This window comes from Thunnus maccoyii, chromosome 5 (genome assembly GCF_910596095.1).
Source record: "Thunnus maccoyii chromosome 5, fThuMac1.1, whole genome shotgun sequence".
Taxonomy (NCBI): domain Eukaryota; kingdom Metazoa; phylum Chordata; class Actinopteri; order Scombriformes; family Scombridae; genus Thunnus; species Thunnus maccoyii.
In genome coordinates, this window is record NC_056537.1 from 9,235,424 (window position 1) to 9,258,423 (window position 23,000).

At 40.1% G+C, this 23,000-nt stretch overlaps 1 protein-coding gene across 2 annotated transcripts; it reads left to right on the top strand.

Moving 5' to 3' along the window:
- Positions 1–719: 719 nt before the first annotated feature.
- snx33 (sorting nexin 33) lies at positions 720–22,794 on the top strand. Of its 2 annotated transcripts, none has more exons than XM_042411231.1 (2): positions 720–3,136; positions 8,369–8,453. In XM_042411231.1, the coding sequence occupies exons 1-2, from the start codon at positions 1,705–1,707 to the stop codon at positions 8,374–8,376; spliced, it is 1,440 nt and encodes a 479-aa protein (XP_042267165.1). In that variant the 5' UTR covers positions 720–1,704; the 3' UTR covers positions 8,377–8,453. The 2 variants fall into 2 exon arrangements, with proteins under 2 accessions (XP_042267165.1, XP_042267163.1); XM_042411229.1 differs by lacking the exon at positions 8,369–8,453 and adding an exon at positions 20,013–22,794 and having other exon boundaries at positions 724–3,136.
- Positions 22,795–23,000: the final 206 nt, after the last annotated feature.

Below are 23,000 nucleotides of genomic sequence, written 5' to 3' on the forward strand. Positions count from 1 at the left end.
GATATAATGTATCTGTAACAATATATCATGTTTTATAAACTGATTATATGTTTTGTATGTAAAGTCTAAAACTTAAGCATAGCTGTTAAATAAATGTAGTGGAATAACACGTACAATATTTCTCTCTGAAATACAGTTGAGTAGAAGTATGATGTAGCATAAAGTACAAGTATCTCAAAATTAGTGTTCTACTGCATAATTGACCTTTCCTCTGACTCTGTGTTTGTATGCTTTTATATCAAATGGTGCTATAAAAACTACATTTTATCGTAAACTTGAACATCTCGTGGTTAAGAGATATTTGATCAAAGTGTGAACTAGGGAAACATAACAATACAATGACGGGTTTCGTTAAAAAAAAGTCTGATTGCTCTGTTGTCAGATTATCAAGGCTATAATACACTAATGTATTTAGGAAGCCAAAGTCACCAACACATATTACTATTACTAGTAATACCATGGGCTTACTACTAGGCCTACTAACCTACAACAACAACAACAACTACTACTACTACTACAAATAATAATAATAATAATAATAATGATAATAATAATAATAATGATGATGATGATGATGATGATGATGATACTAGATAATAGCTATCATTATCATTATTAACTTCATTATAATTCCTACCTACTTTAATCCTCATTACCATAATTTGTAGCCTGATTACATTAACTATGCCCTGGAAGTTGTGTCCTGTGTTGTAGGTTATACTCTGTTTCTTCTGTTGGGGGCGGTGTTGAGCCAGTTTCTCCTCTTTGAAAGACTATAAAGGAGCTGATGAAAAAAAGGCGAACTTGCCTTCAATTGTCCAAGCCTAACGTCATGGAAAGTGTTACTTTGTTGCAGCGGGCACAGGAATAAACCCAAAGAAATAACACCGGCCCGTGATGCGTGTTGATACTCTGTAGACTGAGATTGTTTGGTTGCTGATTCTGCTTTTTGTTTTACTTGGAGGGTCGACTGAAGATGCGCAGGAACCTGTTTACAAGGAAAACGCAGCAAGTTTGTGTCTGAGGGAATGCGGAGCAGGCTCAAAATGCACAGGGATACCATTACTCATCCCTCTGCTTTTCTTCACGTCAGGCCACTTTTTCAAGGAAATATTTTCACCCAGGATCATTTCTAGGCTGAGAAACAAGTGTCCGATAAAGTGAACAACGCGAGGTTTGCAGTCCAGTTTCTGGGGATTAAAACCACCGTCGGTGATTTTGCAGGAGCTTTTTTGGTGAAACCAGCTTTGTTTTTGAACCTGTTTGTGATGCGAAAGGAGGTACATTCTTATTCAGTTAGGAGGGAGTTCATGTGTTATAGAGCATTTATATGCTAAAGTTAATGTTCAAACTTCAAATTGAAATAGTTATTAAGACAATAGAGCGATGCCCTCAAGGGGCTGAGGATGCCTGTGGTATTTTAGGACATTTAGATTGTTTTGGCGGATGTCAGTAATTTTCTTATGTAACTGTTGACTTCTCCTTTGTTCACTGAGTATCGGGTCATAAAATTTTAATAGGCTATCTTGTGCTGTTGCACACCTGATCCAACAGCTGCCATGTAATTTGAGAAAAGTTTAAATATTACAGTGAGCTAGTGTCAGATGTTTCCAAAACAGTATGCATCAAGACAGTAGCATCAGTACAATCTAGGCACTATGTGCATGTAGAAGTTTCTGCTTTAGGACCCACTGGAGTATCAAGATGTCAGTGAAAGCCAAAGCCATCTATACGTTTCAAAGTGAAAACAAAGAGGAGATCAGCATTCAGGAGAATGAGGAACTGGTTATCTTTGATGAGAACTCAGTGGACGGCTGGTTTCAGGGGGAGAACAGCCGAGGGGAGAGGGGTCTCTTCCCAGCATCTTATGTGGAAATTATTCGCACTCGTTCAAATTCTAACGTGACTGACTGCTCCATCAGCCCGGCAGGCTCTTTAGGAAATGACTCCTCCTATTTCCCCTCAACTCCAAACACCACTCTTCACATGCAGCAGAGTTACTATGACGACGACGATGATGACTGGGACGACTGGGACGACAGGTCCACCGTTGTGGATGATACCGACCACAGTAGGAGCCCTGGTGCCAATGGACATCCCCATCAGAGCCCACTGTCCAACAACCCCAATGTATACTACCGGGCTAAACCGCATATGGAGAGACAAGACAGCATCTCCAGCTCAAGGAAAGGCAGCATGGTGGGCAGGAACTTGAACCGATTTTCCAGCTTTGTCCGCTCAGGGGTAGAAGCCTTTGTGCTGGGTGATGTACCCATGATGGCAAAGATAGCTGAATCATACACTATCGAGATGGGTGCCCTAGGGCCCCAGTGGAAGGAGAGCCCACAGCCTTTCTCCTGCTCCGTAGAAGACCCCACAAAACAGACAAAGTTCAAAGGCATCAAGACGTACATTTCGTACCGGGTCACGCCAAGCCACACAGGGCGTCCTGTCTACAGGCGCTACAAACACTTTGACTGGCTGTACAACCGCCTACTGCACAAGTTCACTGTGATCTCCGTGCCTCACCTGCCTGAGAAGCAGGCCACGGGGCGATTTGAGGAAGACTTTATCGAGAAGCGGAAGAGACGACTGATACTGTGGATGAACCACATGACCAGTCACCCTGTCCTCTCCCAGTATGAAGGCTTTGAGCACTTTCTGATGTGTGCTGACGACAAGCAGTGGAAGCTGGGCAAAAGACGAGCTGAAAAGGACGAGATGGTGGGCGCCCATTTCATGCTGACCCTCCAGATCCCTAACGAGCACCAGGACCTTCAGGATGTAGAGGAGAGAGTCGACACCTTCAAGGCCTTTGCTAAGAAAATGGACGACAGCGTCATGCAGCTCACACATGTTGCCTCGGAGCTGGTGCGTAAGCACCTGGGTGGATTCAGGAAGGAGTTCCAGCGGCTGGGGAATGCTTTCCAGTCAATTAGCCAGGCATTCATGCTGGACCCTCCCCATAGCTCAGATACCCTCAACAACGCCATCTCCCATACAGGCCGCACCTATGAGAACATTGGAGAGATGTTTGCAGAGCAACCTAAGTATGACCTCTTCCATATGCTGGACAAGCTGTCTCTCTACCAAGGCCTGCTCGCCAACTTCCCAGATATTATTCATCTACAAAAAGGTAATGAACTCAGCAGTTTAAGTGTGTGAGAGATTTCTCTGCTGTCTTTATTCATGCAAACTCCAGTGAAGTGGAATAACACATATAAAATAGTAAAAAAATGATAATAACAATAACATCCATTGTCAACATGGATGTTCAGATGCAGTCTTCTGCTTCCACCGTTGGTTCTCCATCTCCAACCTTCAGACCAAATCATTAGGTTGATCAGAATTTAGGTTTTTATTAGAAGATGTTACGTTGAAAGAAGAATACTAAATACTGAAACAGCCACAAATGTCTGAAATTCTGTATCAAGATGTTGAGTATGGTGCTGTAGCATCCCTACAGTTGAGACAAGAACAACCATATGGGAAAGTGTAGCAAAAGCTTCAGTCAGTCAGTCCTAGTTTAGAAAAATAGAGAACATGTCTGCCAATAGGAACTGTGAACATGTCAATCTGTGCTCATTATTTTGTTATGGATGACTGATTAGGTCAAGCTTTGCTTCCAGCATCTCAGTTCCTCCCCTCCCCTCTCTACAGACACACACCTTTTGAAATCCAGAATGAAACATGGTGTTGGCCTGTTTAATGTGTCAGTCTTGGATGAATATTAGGTCAGCATTTTTGCCTGCAGCATCTCAGGTCATTTGCTCCACCTCCTTGACCCCCATCCACCCAAACACGCACAAAAAAACACACATATTGTGGGTGTGTTTTTTGTTGTTGATCGTAAATTCCTCTGGGCTTTGTTCAAAACTTTAATGAGACAAATGGGATCTAGAGCTCTCCTCCAGTATAATATTACAACCAACAACCATGATGTGACAAGGAAACTTGAGTAACATTGGCAGGGAGTGGCGTATGGACTGAGCAGCCAGAATAAGCGCCAGGTTATCAGGTTGCGTTCATAATCTTTCTCATCTTTATTAAGTTTTTGTATTTATCTGTTATATAACCAATAACCAGTTGAACCCATGAATCAATGGTAAAATTACAGCTCATATTTGAGTGAACAAGAGCAGATTGCAGTTTCTCAGGAACAGACAAAGAAGTAATCCTTCAGATTTATTTTCGTCAGCAGTTAACTTTCCAACTTGCAGAGATGATGTCTCAGTCTTTTTCTTCACAGTTAGTCATGGGTAAGGTTTCTGTAGGAAACATTCATTTCTGTGGTTGTCTGATCAATATACAGTACATATCGATACTGACGCCACTACCCAATTCATCTATTATTTACATCAGATGTAGTTTTGTTGATGCTGCCAGAAATGTAAATGACTTCCTGGTCATGTTTGTTTTAATTGTTAGGTATGTCCAACACACCTAGTCTGATGTGATTGTCCTCCAATGAAGCCTTGAAGCTGTGCAACATTGCCACTGTTGTACATTTTGTTTGGCAAAAATATACAACAGCAAAATGATATTGAAAAATTGTTGAATAGTGATAGACAGGAGTTTAAAATGAAATCATTATTTTGTGTCATTTAATTCATAATTCAAATAACTTGGTGTTTGCTTTCTTTAAAGTCTTAATGTACTCTGATTTTGTGTGGAACATCAGTGGATAAAAAAATGTCTTATGGAAAAACATCCACTGTGTTTCTTACATTTCACACACGACTAATCAACCATTGATTGTTAAGGTGGTTGTCTATTGATTAAGGAAATCTGCATCCCTATGTGGGCTCAGCAATCACCACCACTTATTATTCACAGCTGTAAATACCAACAGTGGCAGGCAATGCTCTGAGCATTTACTGGACATTGTTGTACTAGTACCACTACTGGAATCAGTGACATATTTTACTCTAACGTGTTAGCATGATGATGTTAGATTAGTAACTTTGTCAACCTTAAATCATAAAGCATGCCTTTGTCCTGTAACTGTAACATTCCTGATTTGAATGTGATGTCACGGTTGTGTGTTTGACAGCTTATTTTCATAAACCACATGGTAAGATATTAGTCCTGGTGAGGTCTGCATCTCAGACGTCATCATCTGTTTACCTCGTAAAGTTTTTGCCCAAGACAGTCAGAGCACTGGCATATCGGCATTCTGTATCAGCCCCCAAACAAACAACCATATGTGTTGATTGGGGTTTGTTCAGGAGGAAGGAAAAGGCAGCTACCAGTGAAGAAATATTGCTGCAAGTAAATGTTATTATCTCCTTCAAACAGCTGGCATTCATTATCACAGAGGTCATTTGTGATAAAATTCAGTCACATTTAGTCACTCCACCCTGGAATAAATGAGAAAAACAGACCCATCTGAAAGATATTAAAGGGTCAGACCACTCTAGTACAAAAAAATGCAGCATATTTTATTACTCAACCCTAGTGGTGATAGGACATGCACACAGGTTCAGTTCAGATGTGATTTTTCAAAGCACAGAGCACCACAGAGGAAAATCCTTTCCACCCCCATTACATTGGGTTAAGAGAGGTTGATATCTTGAAAACCTCAGCGCATAAAGCTTATCTACTTGTGAATAAAAGAAGTAATACAATATTACTTTTTTTGGAGTCATTCATTCAGTAGAATTGATGCCAAATAGAAATTGATCAGGTATGTCCTGTGTAAAAGGCCAAACTTTTACTTTTAAATTAAAATGATGCTAAAAGTACAGATTATAGAGTGACTGTTTGGAACATCTAATATTTCTGAAGATCTTTAGGAGAATGGACAGCTGACCTTACGTGTAATAACCGTGGCTATTTTGCAGAAGATGATGTCAACATACTCTTGCAGGTCATACATTGCTCCATGTAGTTTTGCTTTTTGCAGGTTATCTATACTCTATTCTTACCTTTTTATTTATTTTCCAAGATGGGTTATGTATTGAACCTCGACACTTGCCTGAAAGTTGGTATTCATTCATTAATTTGGTCCTTTTTAGCACCAACTATAATATGTCTGTACCACTGAGTATTGAAAACTCTAGCATTGAAAGTTGCTGTTGAACGTCTTGTTAACTTACTATTTAATCAAATAATTCTTGATTTAAATAATTATTTTTGCCAAGTTCGGGCTATTTTAGGTTGGTTAAGTTCTTGAGATAACATCTAAGAAGTTTGTTACTTTATAAAATGCTTTTATTCTTCGAAGCAAGGTATTAAAAACAGTGTAATTTATGAATCTGTACAGAAACTAGCGAAGAGACCACAAATACTGTATAGGAGGAGGTTGAGCAGCGGTGTTTTTGTGCAGGCAAAGACCTTTTCCCTCTGCTGAGTCTTCCCTGTCGGTCCAGACAACTTTCCTTGATGTGACTTGTGTTCTGCTGAACCAGATACAGCTGTGGCAACACGTAGAACACACAGAACTGAGGTCAACCTTTTCCGGTGCTCTTCTCCTCCTCCTCCTCCTCCTCATCTCCTCATTGCTTCTTTCCTGCCTGACTTTCCCCTTCGCTGAGGTCTATAGGAGCTGGCTTTTAAGTGTGATCCTGGTGAGCCTGTGAACTGCAGGAATGTTAACCATGTTTGAGATGTGGTGTTAGGCAACGACTGCATGTGGCCTCGATAAAAGGGATCAAGAGAGGAGAAGGTTTTGGCTAATGTCAAAAAAAATGTCAGAGTGTGTGCAGCTTACATCTCTATCTCCTCTTTTCTCTGTCCAGTTTAGGCTTTTCCTCAACTGATGTTTGAGTCTCTTTCCTTTTGGACTCTGCTGTTACTCAATCTGCAAGTCAGTCTATCACAAATGCTCTACCTCTGTTTCATTATCCCCGTCACGTCTGTCTGCTTCTTTTCATCTTTTACCCCGCTGTTTCCCCCTCAAGACACCCATATCAGAACTGTCAAAGTCTGTCTGTGCAGCTGCCCTGGTTTCAATAAGAGCAGAGAAAATCTAGTCTGGTCCATGGGCTTGTATTCCTGAGAGTGCACTGCTTTGAACCTCTGCCAAAACTCCCCCCATAGTTAGACTTTGATCTCATTTGAATACAATTGAAAATCTTGATCTGAAGGGCTAATTGCATTGTTACAGAATAAAGGGCCTCTGATGCTTTTGTGTGAGGGTACATGTGAACATTACCCGCTGCAACCGCGCTGCCTGTTACAATTACTTGTTTGTTGGTTATCCTGGTGTCTGAAATTTATGGTGCTGTCTCCTCTTGAATGATTAGTATTTTATTTTGAGTTATTTTACATAATCATAACCTGAGCAGTGTTGGTTTGGTATCAATCTAGTCTCACAAAATAATTTAGCGACTGTTACAGGTATTTGCGTGAGTAAAGCAGGTATCATGTTCTGTAGATTTTGTACCTGGCAACAACTGACGCACTAATCTGAGCTAAAGCTTTGATCCAACACAAAAGAGAGCACAATAGAGTGAAACCAACCCAACCCTTTTGTAGGTATCAGACCGACCTGATCTGATCTGATCACATGTTACCTAAGAGGAAATCTGAGGCGTTGGAGGATCTGCCTCACCTGTGTCCACAGAATGACATGTTGAGGAAAGTAAGGCAATAGTGACTTCAATTATTTTGGACAAACCAAAAAATATGAATTTATATTGTGGGATTGTTAGAAAAGGCCACACTGGAGTCATTATAGTGAAGAATCCCGAAGCAGAAGGTTATAAATATAAAACCAAAGCAAAAGACAACAGCTGTTTCCTTTTAATCTTTTTTTATTTTTAAATTATACTGCTATAAAGCATTGAAAGTATGGGGCTTTTTTCCCTATCTTTATTCAAGAGTGTGGTCTTTCAATTTGAGACCATGGTTTTTTTGATTTCACGTTCAGATTTTGTAATTCTTTCCCTCAAACTGCACAGGATGCTCTTAAGAAGTAAAGCGGCGTATGTGCCCGCAAGGAGGAGGGGATCGTTTCATTGGTCAACTCTACACCTGGCATTTTATTGGTCGGGGCATTTTGACAGGGTTATTGCACAAAAAAAATCCAAGAGCAGAGCAGAAATCTGTGAGCAGACATTTCACAAGCACACAGAAGCAGCCTGAGGAGGTGCGAGGAGAAGGGCTGAAGCTTGAGCGCAGGAAATCAAGTAACAATGTGTCTGAGTACAAGCGTACAGATTGAGCAGAAGCAGAGCAAATCTAAGCGTAAACGGGGACTATTTGAGTGGGTTTTGAGGGGGAAGAATGACAAAATCTGAAAGTGAAATCAGTAAATTATGCTCTCAAATCGAAAGCCCACGCTCTTGAGTAAAGATATGGGGGAAAAAAAGCCCCATAAGAAAAGGTGTTGTTTGTCTTTTCTTCCCTCCGCTGTTGCTGATAGTGGGATAAAACCTACTGTGAATCACACCAGAGCAGAGCATTATTCAGTTTAAGAATGACTTAGCTCCCCCTGGGACGCCTCCAGCATGCCAGTCAGACTTCTAATCTGGACAAGAAGTGAGTTTTCCGCCATATGGCAACACATTACAAAACCACTTGCAGATTCTATCAGTTTTAAGGAAAAGATATTCTGTTGCCAGTTCTGAAGAAATGTGTGTGCCAAATGCCCCCTTGATCTCGCATTGCAACTTAAAGTTTTGGGATTTTGCCTGCATGCACACATGAATGTCTATTTATGTTTTGTCTATTTAGTTCTCTGTATTGTTTCGTTTTTCAAAGTGCTGACCAGGAGCATATGGCGTGTTTATATGGTCTCACAAACATGTTACGGATTAACATTCCATACGCTGGTTGTAACACACAAGAAAATACCACATTGTCAGCAGGTAGACAAAACCTCAATCCGTGGAACCAGGCTTCGGTTTCAGAGGCGTGCAGTGGCCCAGTTAAGGCACCTTTTGAATGTTGATTGTATGTTATTTTGTTGGCTACAGTCCCCTTAGCTGACTGTGGTGACTATGGAGAGCAAATGTTTTCTCTCTCTCCTGTTTGCGTACTCATAAATCTCGACAAAGGCTAGGCCCTCGTCTTCACTGTCTATCCACATGCTTCTACATTCCTGTCTATGTTGGCCCAGTGCACTGCTGTTTCACACTAAAGGAGATTACAGATGTCTCCAAGAACTCACTGCCACCGCCTCCTCCTCCTCTCAAAGAACCACAGATTTTGTGGCATTAGAAAAAAGGTGGTAAGAGAGGAGGCAGCTGATATCACAAAGACTAGCACCATGACTGTCCTATGTCATTTTTATATTCTGTTCCGTTCACGTAACTTACTTTAAGTGAACATTCCCAGATAGCGAAATTGCTGTTGCCCACACCCGACACTTTTGGCACCTTCGTACAGCCCACATACCGCGTGGAATGATGGCACTTGGGCGGTCCGCTCCTGTTTCCCAGATCTGAGCCACAAGCAAGCCATAGCAATGCCGTATGTCAACCAAGAAAAACCAGATAGACCAAAACTGGTCCACATCCAGAATACACATAGCCAAGAGCACAGTATCTTTGCCAAAAAAGGCCCACATTCTATTTGGGATATTTTGGCCATATTTGCTATTTTTCAGGCTCACATCCATTTTGTCTGGGACAGAAGAAGGCCAGCAGTGCCACATCATTGCCTGGCGCAGCCCACTTCCGTATGCTATCTGGGTTAGAGGCACCTTTCAGTGCAGTCTGCCACAACACCACCATCGAGTGTGACCTCATTTAAAGTAGAGTTTGGTTATGGCTGGTGATTTTCTGTATTTTTCCTGTTGTCAAAGAATCTCATACGCAGAGCAAACCAACAATTATGATTATTATAATTATTGTTATTAGTCTTTGTTGCCATTTCTAAAAAAAACTACCATCTTTGTCGTGAAGGAACTTGTCACCCAATGCAACGGTGTAGCTCATTGACATGTTTTTAATTGTTTTTGGACAACAACGGAGGTCTATGGCACAGAGGAATAAGATATATCAGGCTCTGCACATGAGATTTGTTGACAATATAGCCATATCCATAACGTCTCTCTGCCAATGTATCAACAGAAACTGGACATTATGCTTTACAAGGGTTCTGTAAGTCAGTATATCATGGATAGCTACCTAGCCTAGCAGACCTCCTATGTTTAAACTAGTCATAATTCAGCCTCCTCACCTATATCAATGAAAACACTTCATTGGCACCGGCTCTGGCCAAAAAGAGAGGGGTTGTCATCATGTACGCACTGTGTTAGCCAATCAAACCTTTGATTGACTGTTTGATTTTACTGTTTGCCTCGCAATCGTTGAGACAGGAGATAAAACAATCGTCACTAGGAGAACATGAGACTTGTAAAATTCTATCTCCTAATTTGATAATTTGAAGGTGACGTGAAGTGTTTTCACATCTGATAAGCCTTCAACTTCTTTACTCAAGCTTGATTTCCTGGATTGTCTCACAGATAGCAACACTAATGCAGCCCTTTGCATTTTTTTAAAAAGCTACTCTAATGAATGTTTTATACTAAAAATGAATGTCTGCTCGTAGGATCCAGCATTTTTTCTTGGTCTATAAAAGTAAGAATATCTTCGCTTCTGCTGTCACAGTGTTGACCATTTTCTAAAAATATGCCTCTTGCAATGTTCCCAACTTCGTGGAAGTGCAATGCTAAATGGCTGGAGTGCCCCATTAATTGGAAAACTTGGAAAGTACAATGCATTTGTCTGTATATTTGTTACTATAACCCTGTGATACACTGGCAACCTGTCCAGTATTTACATACCTCTCACTCAAGCTGAGTATCACAACCCTGAAAAGGATAAGCTTTTTTAGAAAATGGGTAGATGGATTGCTAGTAAGTTAGCCTGTTGATGCTCCAAGTGCTGGCATGGAAAATAGAAGTTATTGCCATCTGCATTTGTTTATGTTTGGTTCTATTCATTCTTTGGCATCGGGTTCACCAGTTAGCTCACAGATAAATTGTTTTCTTGGCTCTTTCTATTGGGAAAATGAGATTTTTACCTCCAGTGCAGCTAAAATAAAGCTAAGCTAGCCCATACTTATTCTGTCTCTGTCTTGCTAGTAAGATGAAAGATTGTAATTGTCTCATTAGTTTCTTAATCTTTTCACTCCCACAACAAGAATTAAGCTTTAACTGTTAGAAAGACTCTGGGTGACTGCCAACTGTAGCTGCAAGTCTTGGTAACGCTAACATGATGCTTGGGGTTGGCATGGAGACATCATCCCTCTCTGGTCTTTTTATTGTGTCATGATGTTGTTGTGTGTGCATTGCCAAGCAATCTTTAAGGTTGAGACAATGGAAAATCCTAAGTAAAATTCTGATCATCCAAACCTCTTTTTTTTTTTCTCAAAGGAACATCTGTTGCATAACCCCCCCCCAAAAAAAGTCTGATGTTGCAAAATGATTTACCATCACACTCACAACCAGAGTCAGATTTCAGGACATCCCAGCTTATAAAAGAAATTAAGAGAAATTAAATTTGACTACACAAAGGAATTATGATGTCACAGTGAATGTTGACACAGGTCATTTGTTTTATGTGATTTTTGATGACAACTGATTATTATTATTATTTTTTTTCAACGTTTGAACTTTGTGAGGTCGTTGGCTGACTTTGAAAAGCCTATGTTAAAACTTGTAATAAAGCCAGTCATTTTGTTCCAAATGGCAGCTGAAAATCCCAAATATTTTTTCTCAATGGGGAGTTCAGCTCATGATTTCAAACTGACAAAAAAACCTTTGTTTTCATTCAAATGTAGGAAACCTGAGCGGAAAAGTGGATGATGTAAATCCTTCTGCAGATGAATATTGTGAGATAAACATGAGGCTGTTATCAGTGGTAATGAATTACACTTCCCTTCAAGTTCAGTGCTCAGCATATCCTACAAAAAAACAGACATGTCTTGATAGCAGCATGTCTGACACAAGCGTTGATATATAACACCATCTGCGGAAACGTGAAATATAAAACAGTTTTAGATCAGATTCTCCCTACATGTAAAATAAAGAACATCTGCCCAACATCTCTTCGCATAGCTTCAGTTAAGAGCTTCGATGTGAGCTTTGGAGCAGGCAGTTATTGTAAGCGTCATGTCTTATTTCTGTGCATAATAGTTCATTAAAGTCATGGCAAAGTAGTGGATGTGTGCAAAGTAGGATAGAGAGTGCAGAGGAAGTTGCTGGGTCACAGGTTAAGTATTTTTGGTAACTAGTTCTCCGTGCATGCTAGAGAGGGTGGTTCTGTTTTGAATATTCTTCATTTCTTAAGTAATGAAAAAACAAAAAAAATGGAAATATTTGGTTTAGTTTACAATAATCAATCTTCAGAGTAAAAATATTGCCAGAAAATAAATGGACAAAGGATATTTGAGATGTCTAAAATTGGTTGTGAGCACATTCCAGCTCAGGACAGTTCTCTTTTTATCTGTATATCTGATTGGCTGCTGTAAACACTATTACTGTTAGCTTACTCAGCAGTGGGGTTTTTTTCATGTTTGTGTATCCTCAAGGCTTTTAGACCCACTTTAAACACTGGCAGAGTCCTCTTGACCCTGTCATGCATTCTTGAAGCCATGTCTCAGTTCCTCTTCTCTTCTCTTCTCTCCTCTCCTCTCCTGTCCTCTCCTCTAGCTTTCCTTTCTTCTACTGTCAGCTCTTTTGCACACTGTTGTTTATGTCTTTCCCTTCCTTTTCTTTTCCTTTCCTCCACTCCATCAAGCTTGACCCGTCAAACCAACATTTAAAAAGGGGAAATTTTGTAAAATGAATCACTTTCAAAGAAATCGCAGCCGTCAGCTGATTCATTTTGATACATGAGCTCGCCTTTGAGAGAACGGAGAACCAGAGAGTCCGAAAGCAAGGATGTTATCGAAGCTAATTAGCTGTGTTGCTCCATCCACTTATATTTAACCCCTTCCTTGTCAGAGTATAAACTGCTTCATACACGAGGAATGGTTTGCAGAGTAATTAGACATGAGTCAATGGTACAAGTACATCTTTTTAATAAAATGTGTGAGCTTATTATAGAGACCGAGCTAACTAGTGATGATATTCAGTTAGCAAGCCAGCTAGCTCAGAGAGGATGAATGATTGTACAGTCGCTGCCAGCGGGGAGTAAATAGCACAGTAGAGTGAAAATAGAAAGAAGCTTGGAAAGCTACTGTGACTGACTAGCGCTAGCATGTTCCTGGCTTGTTTGTGTGGTAGCTGTTAGCTCACTAGCTACAGTGGTTCAACTAACCCAGCAGGTAGTTCCCATGGATGTATTATAGGAGATGGATACTGGACTCTGCTTATTCACTTGAATGAATATTGCTCGCTCAGTGCATAAGCCAAAAAACTTTTCTAGCTTTTGGGTTTGCTTCATGTTGTGTGGCTCACTGCACACGCGTATTATAGTGTTTCTCCTGCTGGTCCCATTGACTTTACATAGGGATGTCATCACACAATTCAAAACCACTATCCTAGGCATAAATATATATATATATGGCTCCTGGGATAAATAGGCAACAAGGCTGAATGGTGCCCATAGACTGTATATAAAGATGGGCATAGTGAAGTGTGACATCACCCATTGTTTGCACTGGAGCCGGTTTGAAGCCCAGAGTTGCTGCTTATAGTCAGTGCCATACTACCTCAGACCAAAGCGAATGATAGCCTCCTGGATTGCACACTTGGGCTAATGTTAGCTACTTTAGCTCAATTGTGCTAACAGATGCAGGTATCATGATTAACTAATGGCAGAAGTGGGCATGTAAAAAAAAAATGATTTAGTACTTCTAGAGAGTAGTTGAGCCTTTTTGAATGGGAGTCAAATGGAGCCAGCATCTAGCAGCCGTCGGTAGCATTTCACTTCAAGGTACTTCCGCATTGGCTTCAAGCTGTGGTAGTTGTATCCAGCCGTCTTAATATTCCCTGTGTTCCCACACTTCTAGGCATGCACATATTTATTTTGCTGTTACACTTTCTGGCATGACAGGGGGACTCGCCTAAGAGAGTACACATCTTCTAATGAGCCTTTTCCTTTGCTATTTAAAATCACATTTTTTTTACAGATCACCAGAGAACAAATATCTCTTCAGTTCACTGTGGTGCTTGATACAGACGTCAGCCCCTCTGCAAGCACACTCACGCACAAACACACACATCAGAGCCTTCTACTAATGGCCACTGTTTTGTGGTGACAATCCTCATTTGTCCTCAGTTGAAAAATGTTACTGTTTACTCGTCTGCAGATCTAATGTAGGATCTACTAATCCGTCATGTTAGTTCTTTGTGCGTTTTAAGTCTTTGAAGCAAATTAAGAGATTTGCTTATTTTACAGTTCACTCAGGAATCTTTTTCGTGTTTTTCAAATTTGAAATTGAACACTACACCACCTTTTCTAATCTGTTTTTTGACATGAAAACAGTTTTTTTAGACTTACAGTATCTTAACATCTTCTTCTTCTTCTATACATGAGTAATGGCTGTTTTTGTCAGTTAGTTTACCAAACCACGGCACATTATCTTGGATTTGAACTTGTAATGCCATCATCTGCCAAATATTTTCCTTTTTACTTATGAAAGAGAGAAATTTTGCCAAGTCTTAAAGGAAAAATGGGTGGTGTTGTGTGTTTTGTGGTTTGCACTGAAGCAGTGAAGTCATTACATACTAGTGGCTCTGCTTTCACATATTAGCCCTGTACTGTTTCACTCCCACACACATGCACTCATTGACAGGATTGTGAAGCAATAAACGATTTTCTTTCTTAATTGGAGATTTCATTCAATTTAACCTCAAAAGAGGAAGCGAAAAGTATAACTTTTTGAAGAAAGCATATCTTGATTTTGTGCTGGTCATCTCAGTCCATCCCTAATAGTTTCTTCATGTCTGTGTTTTGGAAATATAAATATGATAGCAAGTATGAATTGAAAGGGCTTATTTTTTTGTAAGAAAAATGAACTGTAAAACGGTGTGATTTGTCATATAAAAAGACATTTTGACTATTTTTTCAGCTTATTAGTAGTCCTGATGAATTGAGTGATTCTACATATGTCTTCCTATAGACAGTCCTTACAGTGCATGCCAAACTGTTGAGTGTCAACCCATGTTACGTTATTTTGATAGACTGTACACAGATTGTAGTGGTCAGCAGATTTACATAAATTGGCCTCGACAGAAGAGGCTCCACTCCACTTTAACCACACTTACACTTAAAGAGAAGGTGAAGCATCATTAAACGGGAAGATAAATTTAAAGAGCTGCCACTGGAACCATGGTCCCCGATGAAAAATAAAATTCGACATATTTGTCCTCAAAAATGCTGTGTGCTAATGTATGTATGTGTGGATCTTGCATGGTCATTGCAAGCCATAAGGAATAGAGAAAGGCCATTAACACTATTACATAAATATAACATTATGACATACATAAGCACCCAAGCAACCCATACTGTAAACACATCCTACTATCTTAAAGAGGCACTTCAAATGTAATGTTTGCTTCAGATGGCCAGAAGATATAGAGAAGAATTTCAACACTTCCTGATTTAGTCCTGCAGTGACCTCAGGACCCCCCTACCCGGGGGGGGGGGGGGGGGGGGGGGGGGGGGGGGGGCTGTGGGAATAGGGAATTTAGCAGATGCCTGAGTTCAGTCGCCCAGAGGATTGTGGTCATAGTTAATCTCGACCGTCCTCATTCTTTTACCGTCTGTCTCATACTCACACATACTGGACTGTAAAGCCTTCACTTTCTCTTTGTTGTTAGCTCTCCTGCACACTGTTGTCCTTTTTTTTTCCCTTTCCTTTCCTCTCCTCTCCTCCCACTATCACCGCCCACGCCTTCTTAATCCCCCACGGAGTACTAATATCCACCCAGCACAGACCCATGAAGCTGTCACATGTGAAATAGTTAAATTCTTTCTTTGGCCCCAGCCATGAAACATGCGGTAGCCAGTCTGGTTGGGTAAGATAAACAAATCTGGTAACTTTCCAGACCACTGGCTATGTATCATAGAGCATTTGTTAACCAGGGAAAAAGAGGCAGAAAGCCTATAGTGAGAAGGAGGGAGGTGGTTTGTTGAATAATGGTTAAACTACACATCTTTGCTTTTTATTCTGTCACAACTGTTCTTTTTGTTGCTTGTATTTTGCAGCTTTAATGGTATAGTTTTGTGTCAAGTTAGAGGGGAGATGTCGCTGCAAGAAAGAGCACATCAACCTTTCTGCTGATTGGAAAATGTTGAGAGAGGAGTTGGATTTTAGAATAGAAGGAAACCTAAGCAGCTTTGGTTTTTTATTCTGTCACATTTTTACTTTGTGTAACTTGTATTTTGCAGCTTTAATAGTGTAGTTTTGCATCAAGTCAGATAGCAGATTTCACTGCAAGGAAGAGGACATCATGCTTTCTTTATGATGAGATTTTGTGTCGGTTCATCCAAAAAAATGTGGAATCCGCCCCCATTCTTCCCCCTCTCAAAGTACACACACACACACACACACACACAACCACAACCCTCTTTCCTTTATGTCCTACAGACATGCTATCTGGTGATGCACATTCTCCTCTCATGTGGAAAACAGAATACATGAATGTAGGTCAGAGCCACAGACTTCGGTCTACACGCCTCTTCACTGGAACAGACTGGAAGTGCTGTTCATGCTTTCCCAGACTTCTGCCAGGAATTCCATACGAAATCCAGGACGGCATGAACTCACAGATACATTTAACGGATAAGACCTGTACACTGCAGCAGCAACATTAAAAGGCAGGGCAACTAGCTTGTCCGAACTAGTCTGGTGAGATAGATTATCTACACAATGTCCGACTAAAATCTGTCTGCAGACTGGTTTCAGGTTTTATGTGATTGAGACAGACTTACTAATCTGATGGGAAATGCAGTGTGGCGACATGCCATTGGGCTGCTACAGTATGTTCTGCCGATTGGAAAGTGACGTCATGGCAGTCTGGGTAAATGTGGTTACAACTTGTCCTCATCACACTGAAACTAGACGTTTGGTATGCAATGAAACAAAAAGTAATTGTGTGGTGTGTTCCCTGCTAAGGCGTACAGCTTTACAGTAGTTAACTCCTGGGAGGAAAATTACGATGTTGGCCTTTACTGCTTAGCTGTTTTTTCATATAGCACAACATACAGTAATATAGACCCACACAAAGAGCTATAAAGATGTATCTGACTACAATTACCTTAAGTTTTGGGGTTTTATTATGAACTTTTTTATCACAAGCACATATTACAGCTTTCCAATTACTCTATACATCAACTTGTTGTCATTAACATCAAATTGGGAGGTACTTTGCGAGTTTTTACATTGGTTTAAAATAGTATATGTTGAGCTGATGTAGTAAAATTAAAGGGTTAGTTCACCCAAATTCCAAAAAAAACCTCATTTTCTCACTTATCTCTAGATAGTTTTGATGCTTAAAATATTCAACATCCAGTATGAGTGTCGCCCATTACTCATGATAATCCCCAGAACACACTCTCAATGTTTTTCATAGGGACTATTTTTTGGTAGAGAGTAGTTCCAATGGAAGCAATTAATGGTGAGTTCTGCGGACACTGTTTTAGGGAAGACATGTTGCTGTTCAATTTTTTTAATGTAATTTTTTAATGTATTGACCACAAATAAAAATTCCCTCCTGTTTTATCTACTGGGGTGGACGCAAAAATCTGAAGATACGGACAAGGAAATAAAACCGAAACTATGCACTCTGGATTGTTTTGAGACAAAGGTGGACAAGGTTGGAGAACGTGCTAGTGCAGTGTATACGGTCTGTGTGTGCACCTTTGGAGTGTCAAATCATGATTTGACAGATAAAAGTGCCCATAGGGATTTAAATTTTATACCAGGATGGAACAAAAAGATGAAAAATAAAGGTTGACGGTGATGGTGATTGTGATGGTGTTGATAATATAGGCCTGGGGCAATATGCTTATCTCCCAGTTCGATACTATCACGATTCTTTGGTGCCGATTCCATTCAGAATTAATTCTCGATTGAATAAATAGAAAAGGGAGCACTATTTTCAGTCTCTTGCTCCAGTATACTGTGTGCCAAACCATTCACTGGTGTCCTTAGTCCACTGAAATACAATATGAAACAGAGCTGACAGATAAGATAAATGGTGCGCAGCCTCTTTATTTTAAAACAGTTAATTTGTTTGAAAGCATTTTACAGTCTCCTGCCTGTATGACAATAACAAAATGAGGGAGAGGCGGAGTGCTCCGCTGTGTTCTTATTAACGTCATGTCTCCAGCAGTGGAGATCAGCCTCTCTGCTGTGCTGTTAGCTCCAGGGAAAGCCATTGCAGTCCAACATGCTTTCTTCACCTCAGAGTTGGTTTGTTTAATGCTGCAGCGTGTGTTGGTCTCATCTGTTACTGCTGGAGTTTGCTACTCCGCTCTGCTAACAATAGTCTCTGAGTGACAGCGTAGAAATTTCGTCTCGCAAAGGTTATTATTTAGTCATTAAATCAAAGCATGCTCACAATTGCTGCATTTTTTGAGCATGAACTACAAGATAACTCTTGCATGTGCGCGCTGTATACTGTCCGGATGCTGCGCTGCCCTCGCAGTTCAGTTCCGCCTTTTTCGTTCCGTCAACACCACGTTTTGTTTGCATTGTACAGCACCTTGTAACTGGTTTTGAAAGGTGCTTTATAAATAAAGTTTGCTTACTTACTTACTTACTTGCATGCCGGAATTTTCCACAAAGGCGGTGGCCAGTCATACAAAGGCAGCTCACCTTTGAGTGACATAGACAGGTAAAACCCTGGCAAGGCTACATTCCAAGTGGTACGTGTTACGCCCTGCTCTAGGGGAGTGAGGGTGCAACTTAAGGACAAGAAGCAGAGAGCAAGATGCAAAAAGTGAGCAATTTATTGCTACATACAGTGAGTAGTATTTACATTCAGTGGGAAAGACCATGATTTCTCAGTAACTCATTTAACCCTTGGTCAATGACGCTGGATTTCAGGGTAAACCAGAGGCCAAAACATTTAACAAAACCAAACTATCTTACCAAAGCAAGGTCTGACTAATCCCTAAACAAATACAAGGGAATAAACAAACGACATTTACTAAACCTAACGCCCTAAACTATACAAAAAGATGAACAAGGAGGGACGGGGCTCCGCTGCCAACACCAACCCCTGGCGTCACCTCAAACCCGGACGTTAAATAGACCGGCATCTTGAACCAGCCAATCCACAGTGGTTGCGGCACTGGAGTACAGCCAATCCGTGCTGGAACCGGCACCTGTCAATAAGCACACAGATCCTCACAAGAAAAGAGAGCTCTCACTCTCTTAAAAACAATATTACTCAATACTCAGGGTTACACAATACACAGAAACAACATAACTAAGGCTGGGGCCATACGTACAGAAAATACTGTATGTTTTTGTTGTATTTGGGTGGAGGCAGAAACCACATTAGAGCCCAACCAATACTGGATTTTTGGTGCCAATGCCGATATTAGCTAGCAAATAAAAATTCCAATATTGATATATTGGCCAATCTTATATATATATACAGAATATATACATAAGCACACATTTTTTGCAATGATTCCTCAAATTTGGTTATCAAACACTTGTGACAATATGTGACATTTGTATGTATATATGTGACATACGTTTGTATATATTAAACTTGAATCAAGAAAAAGGATAAAATATTATTATGATATTTATTATACATATTATAAATATTATAATTATTATTATATAAAAAAAACATTGGCACATGTCAGACAACATATACGTCGATACTGATATATCTGTGATAGGCCAAGATCAGCCTTTAATGGCTGACTGACGATATATCGGTCGGGCTGTAAACCACATACTGCACCACAGAGGTAAATGTTTTAGGTCATTTGAGTGAACTGACCTCTAAACTGTCAGTGTAGCTTCCAACCTGATTACTGTTGCAATAAATTGTGCAATGACACAATTTACCAAAAGAGTGGCATTTTGTGTTTAGAATATCACTTTGTTTTTAGAGTAATTACACTTTTTTTTTCTGAACCCAGGTGCCTTTGCCAAGGTGAAGGAGAGCCAGCGGATGACTGACGAAGGGAAGATGGACCAGGACGAGGCTGACGGCATTAGGAAACGCTGCAGGACGGTCGGGTTTGCCCTCCAGGCAGAGATGAGCCACTTCCATCAGCAGCGAGAGGTGGACTTCAGAGACATGATGCAGGCCTACCTCAGGGAGCAGATAGCCTTTTACCAGCGTGTTGTCCAGCAACTGGAGCGCACCCTGCGCATGTACGACTGTCTGTAAAGACATCAAACCGCTACCTGGTGCAAGATGCCAAAAAACACACACACAAGACAAAGGAAGGAAGGTCAACGGCTTGACTCTTTTTATCAAGGCCTTTTGTATTGGTCCTGTTGGGTTCAGTTTGAAAAGACTTGCATAGAAATGAAGCAGTAGTTACTGGAAAGACATTCAAAGCCAGTCATTCTTTCACTTTGATGGATTCAAAGACACGTTTCTTGTTATTTTAAAGACCTACTGTACCTTTTTATTTCTAAAATACACATCACGTCATAGGCAGTGTCACAGCATATTGTTTATTTTACATAATTTAAGGCGTTTGTAACGTTAAAATAAGAGTATAGGTTTCAAATTCATAGCGGTTTCTATAGTTGATTGTTCTATAGTGTAACACATTAAAGCCATGAAACGGGTTCTGTTTTGAAATTGTCCCCTTCTCTCCAACATCATGCACTTTGGCTCCTCCAGGGACTGATTCAACTTACTTCCAAAATGTAAAAACAAATCAGAATATTCTGGTTTATTTAACAACGTCAAAGAAACATTCCATAACTTTTTTAAAGATTTTTTTTTTAATTAAAGTCACTGATTTTTTTTGTGAAACGTGAAAAGGTTGTGTCCAAAAAAAAGTGCAGCATATACAGCATAGTAAAGAGAACCGTCACCATCGCCTCTTCTGGTTCATGTCGAGGGCTCGATCTGCTCAGGTGAAACACTGACTTAACTTTGCACCATGTGGAGGACTCACTGATACTGAATGTCATTCAGTTTCATTTCCTTACTTTTTGTCATGAAGTAAGTGCCTTAAAGGATCCGAGGCATTCTGAAGATTGAAATGGACCGTTTGTCTGTAGCGTGGCTTGTTTTACCGAGCGAATTGTTGGAATGAGTTGTGTTTAAGAGACAAGTTTGCACACGTTTTTATATACTAGTGGGTCATAGAGTGTATGTGGTTGTGTTGATGTGTGGGTGAGCGAGTGAAATGAGTCAACTACTGTGCTGATCAATTCCCTTTCCTATGGTGGAAAAACAAAAAAATTTGCATCTTTATATGTAGCAGCAGATTCATCTATTATGAAAAGTAGGGTTTGTGTGAGGCAGAACATCGACTTGGCATTTCGTTGTTTATATTACATCACTTATTTGACTTCCTAATACCAGAGTTTTTGTTTTCATGTAGTCTGGGTCAAAAAGAACAGAATGTTTTGATGTTAATTATCAAGTATTTTTAAACCACATAGTCATGCACAAAGAAAACTACTTTATATCAATCAGATTGTTTCTACTCTGTAGCTGTAATAACTTCATAATCCGTAATCCATACTCCTTTCTTTGTGTACTCATTTCTCCACACTGAATGAGATTGAATTGAGGATTCAAATCACTCTTGTCAGCGTTTATTACCAAATGAGTTGTTCCAGTAACATTACTCATCCTGTTTAACAAGAGAACAATTTCATGGCAGCGGTTTGACGAGACTATCTTTAGCGTCGTGTCGACCTTAGAGATTTATGTGGAGCCTGCGCTGCGTTTATAAGCATTACCTCAAGAAGTGTAGGGAATGTTTTTTTGTGAGTTCGACACGCTTTTTTTTTTTTCTTCAAGCCATTCCTAGGTGCGAGACACTGATTCTTCACTGGGATGGAAGAGGGTTTGATCTCTCAGTGGTGTATCTGGGTGTGGATGAAAATTGACAAGAAAATTAGTTTTTGTGAAATCTCTGCCTGGTCCTGTGAATTTCAGTCTGTTTTAAGTCAGAGCCTTATTATGGTTCTCTCATAACAAAGGAGTGCTGATTCAGAGTCCACGTTTCTCAGTAAACAAATGGTCTGTGTGTGTGTGACTCAGATGAGTGTTGTCTCAGTTACTGGTACTGTTCATTCCACATCTGCAGCCTTTTAACTCTTTGCTGTCTATATGTGGTGGTGTTTTTTGTTTGTTTACTTTTGAACAAACCTTTGCTTTTCATACGTAAGCTTTTTTTTTTTTTCTGTCAGCATTTGCACTTGCAGTTTCTCCAAGACCAAAGAAGTCAGACATTTTCTACTGGGCTTCCTATTTTTTTTTTTTTTTTTTACTCGGTTCGGTTGTAGTGAATTAAATTTGCTCTCTGGTTTTGTAATTGAATCTGTTCTACTCTGAGGAAAATGTGCAGACAGCATTTGGAAAGACTTAAAAAAAAAAACATTCCACAAAGAAACTATAAAGGACACCAAAGGCAAAGGCAGATTCTGGGCAAAATGAAAAGTGCAAAAGGAAGAGTAAAAATCCATTCAAAGTGCTTGCTGCTCCAAACAGGTTTCGTAATGACACTTTACTCTCATGTTCCAAAGCTGCATGATGAGTTAAATGTAAGGCATTTCACACAGGTGACTGTTTTTAACATGGATGTGTGACCTGGAGAGTTGCAGGGACTTTATAATTTAGTTTCAGTCTCTGAAATAACAGATGGTGATTGTCAGTGAGTAATTTGTCACTTGATTTAAGGGAAGGGGACATAAAAAATTGAATAAAAATGATGGTGATCGCTGTCTGACTTTGTCATCTTTGTGGATTCATGTGTCTGAAATATCAACCAGCAATCAAGTTTTCACACACACATAATATCTGAACTATTTAGGTATTCTGTTTCATAGTTGGAACATGTGTTATTTTATTTACAATAACCCACATCTCAGATTTCGGAAAACACAAACACTCACGTAAATCCGGGACGCCGAATGAACATTTATTCATC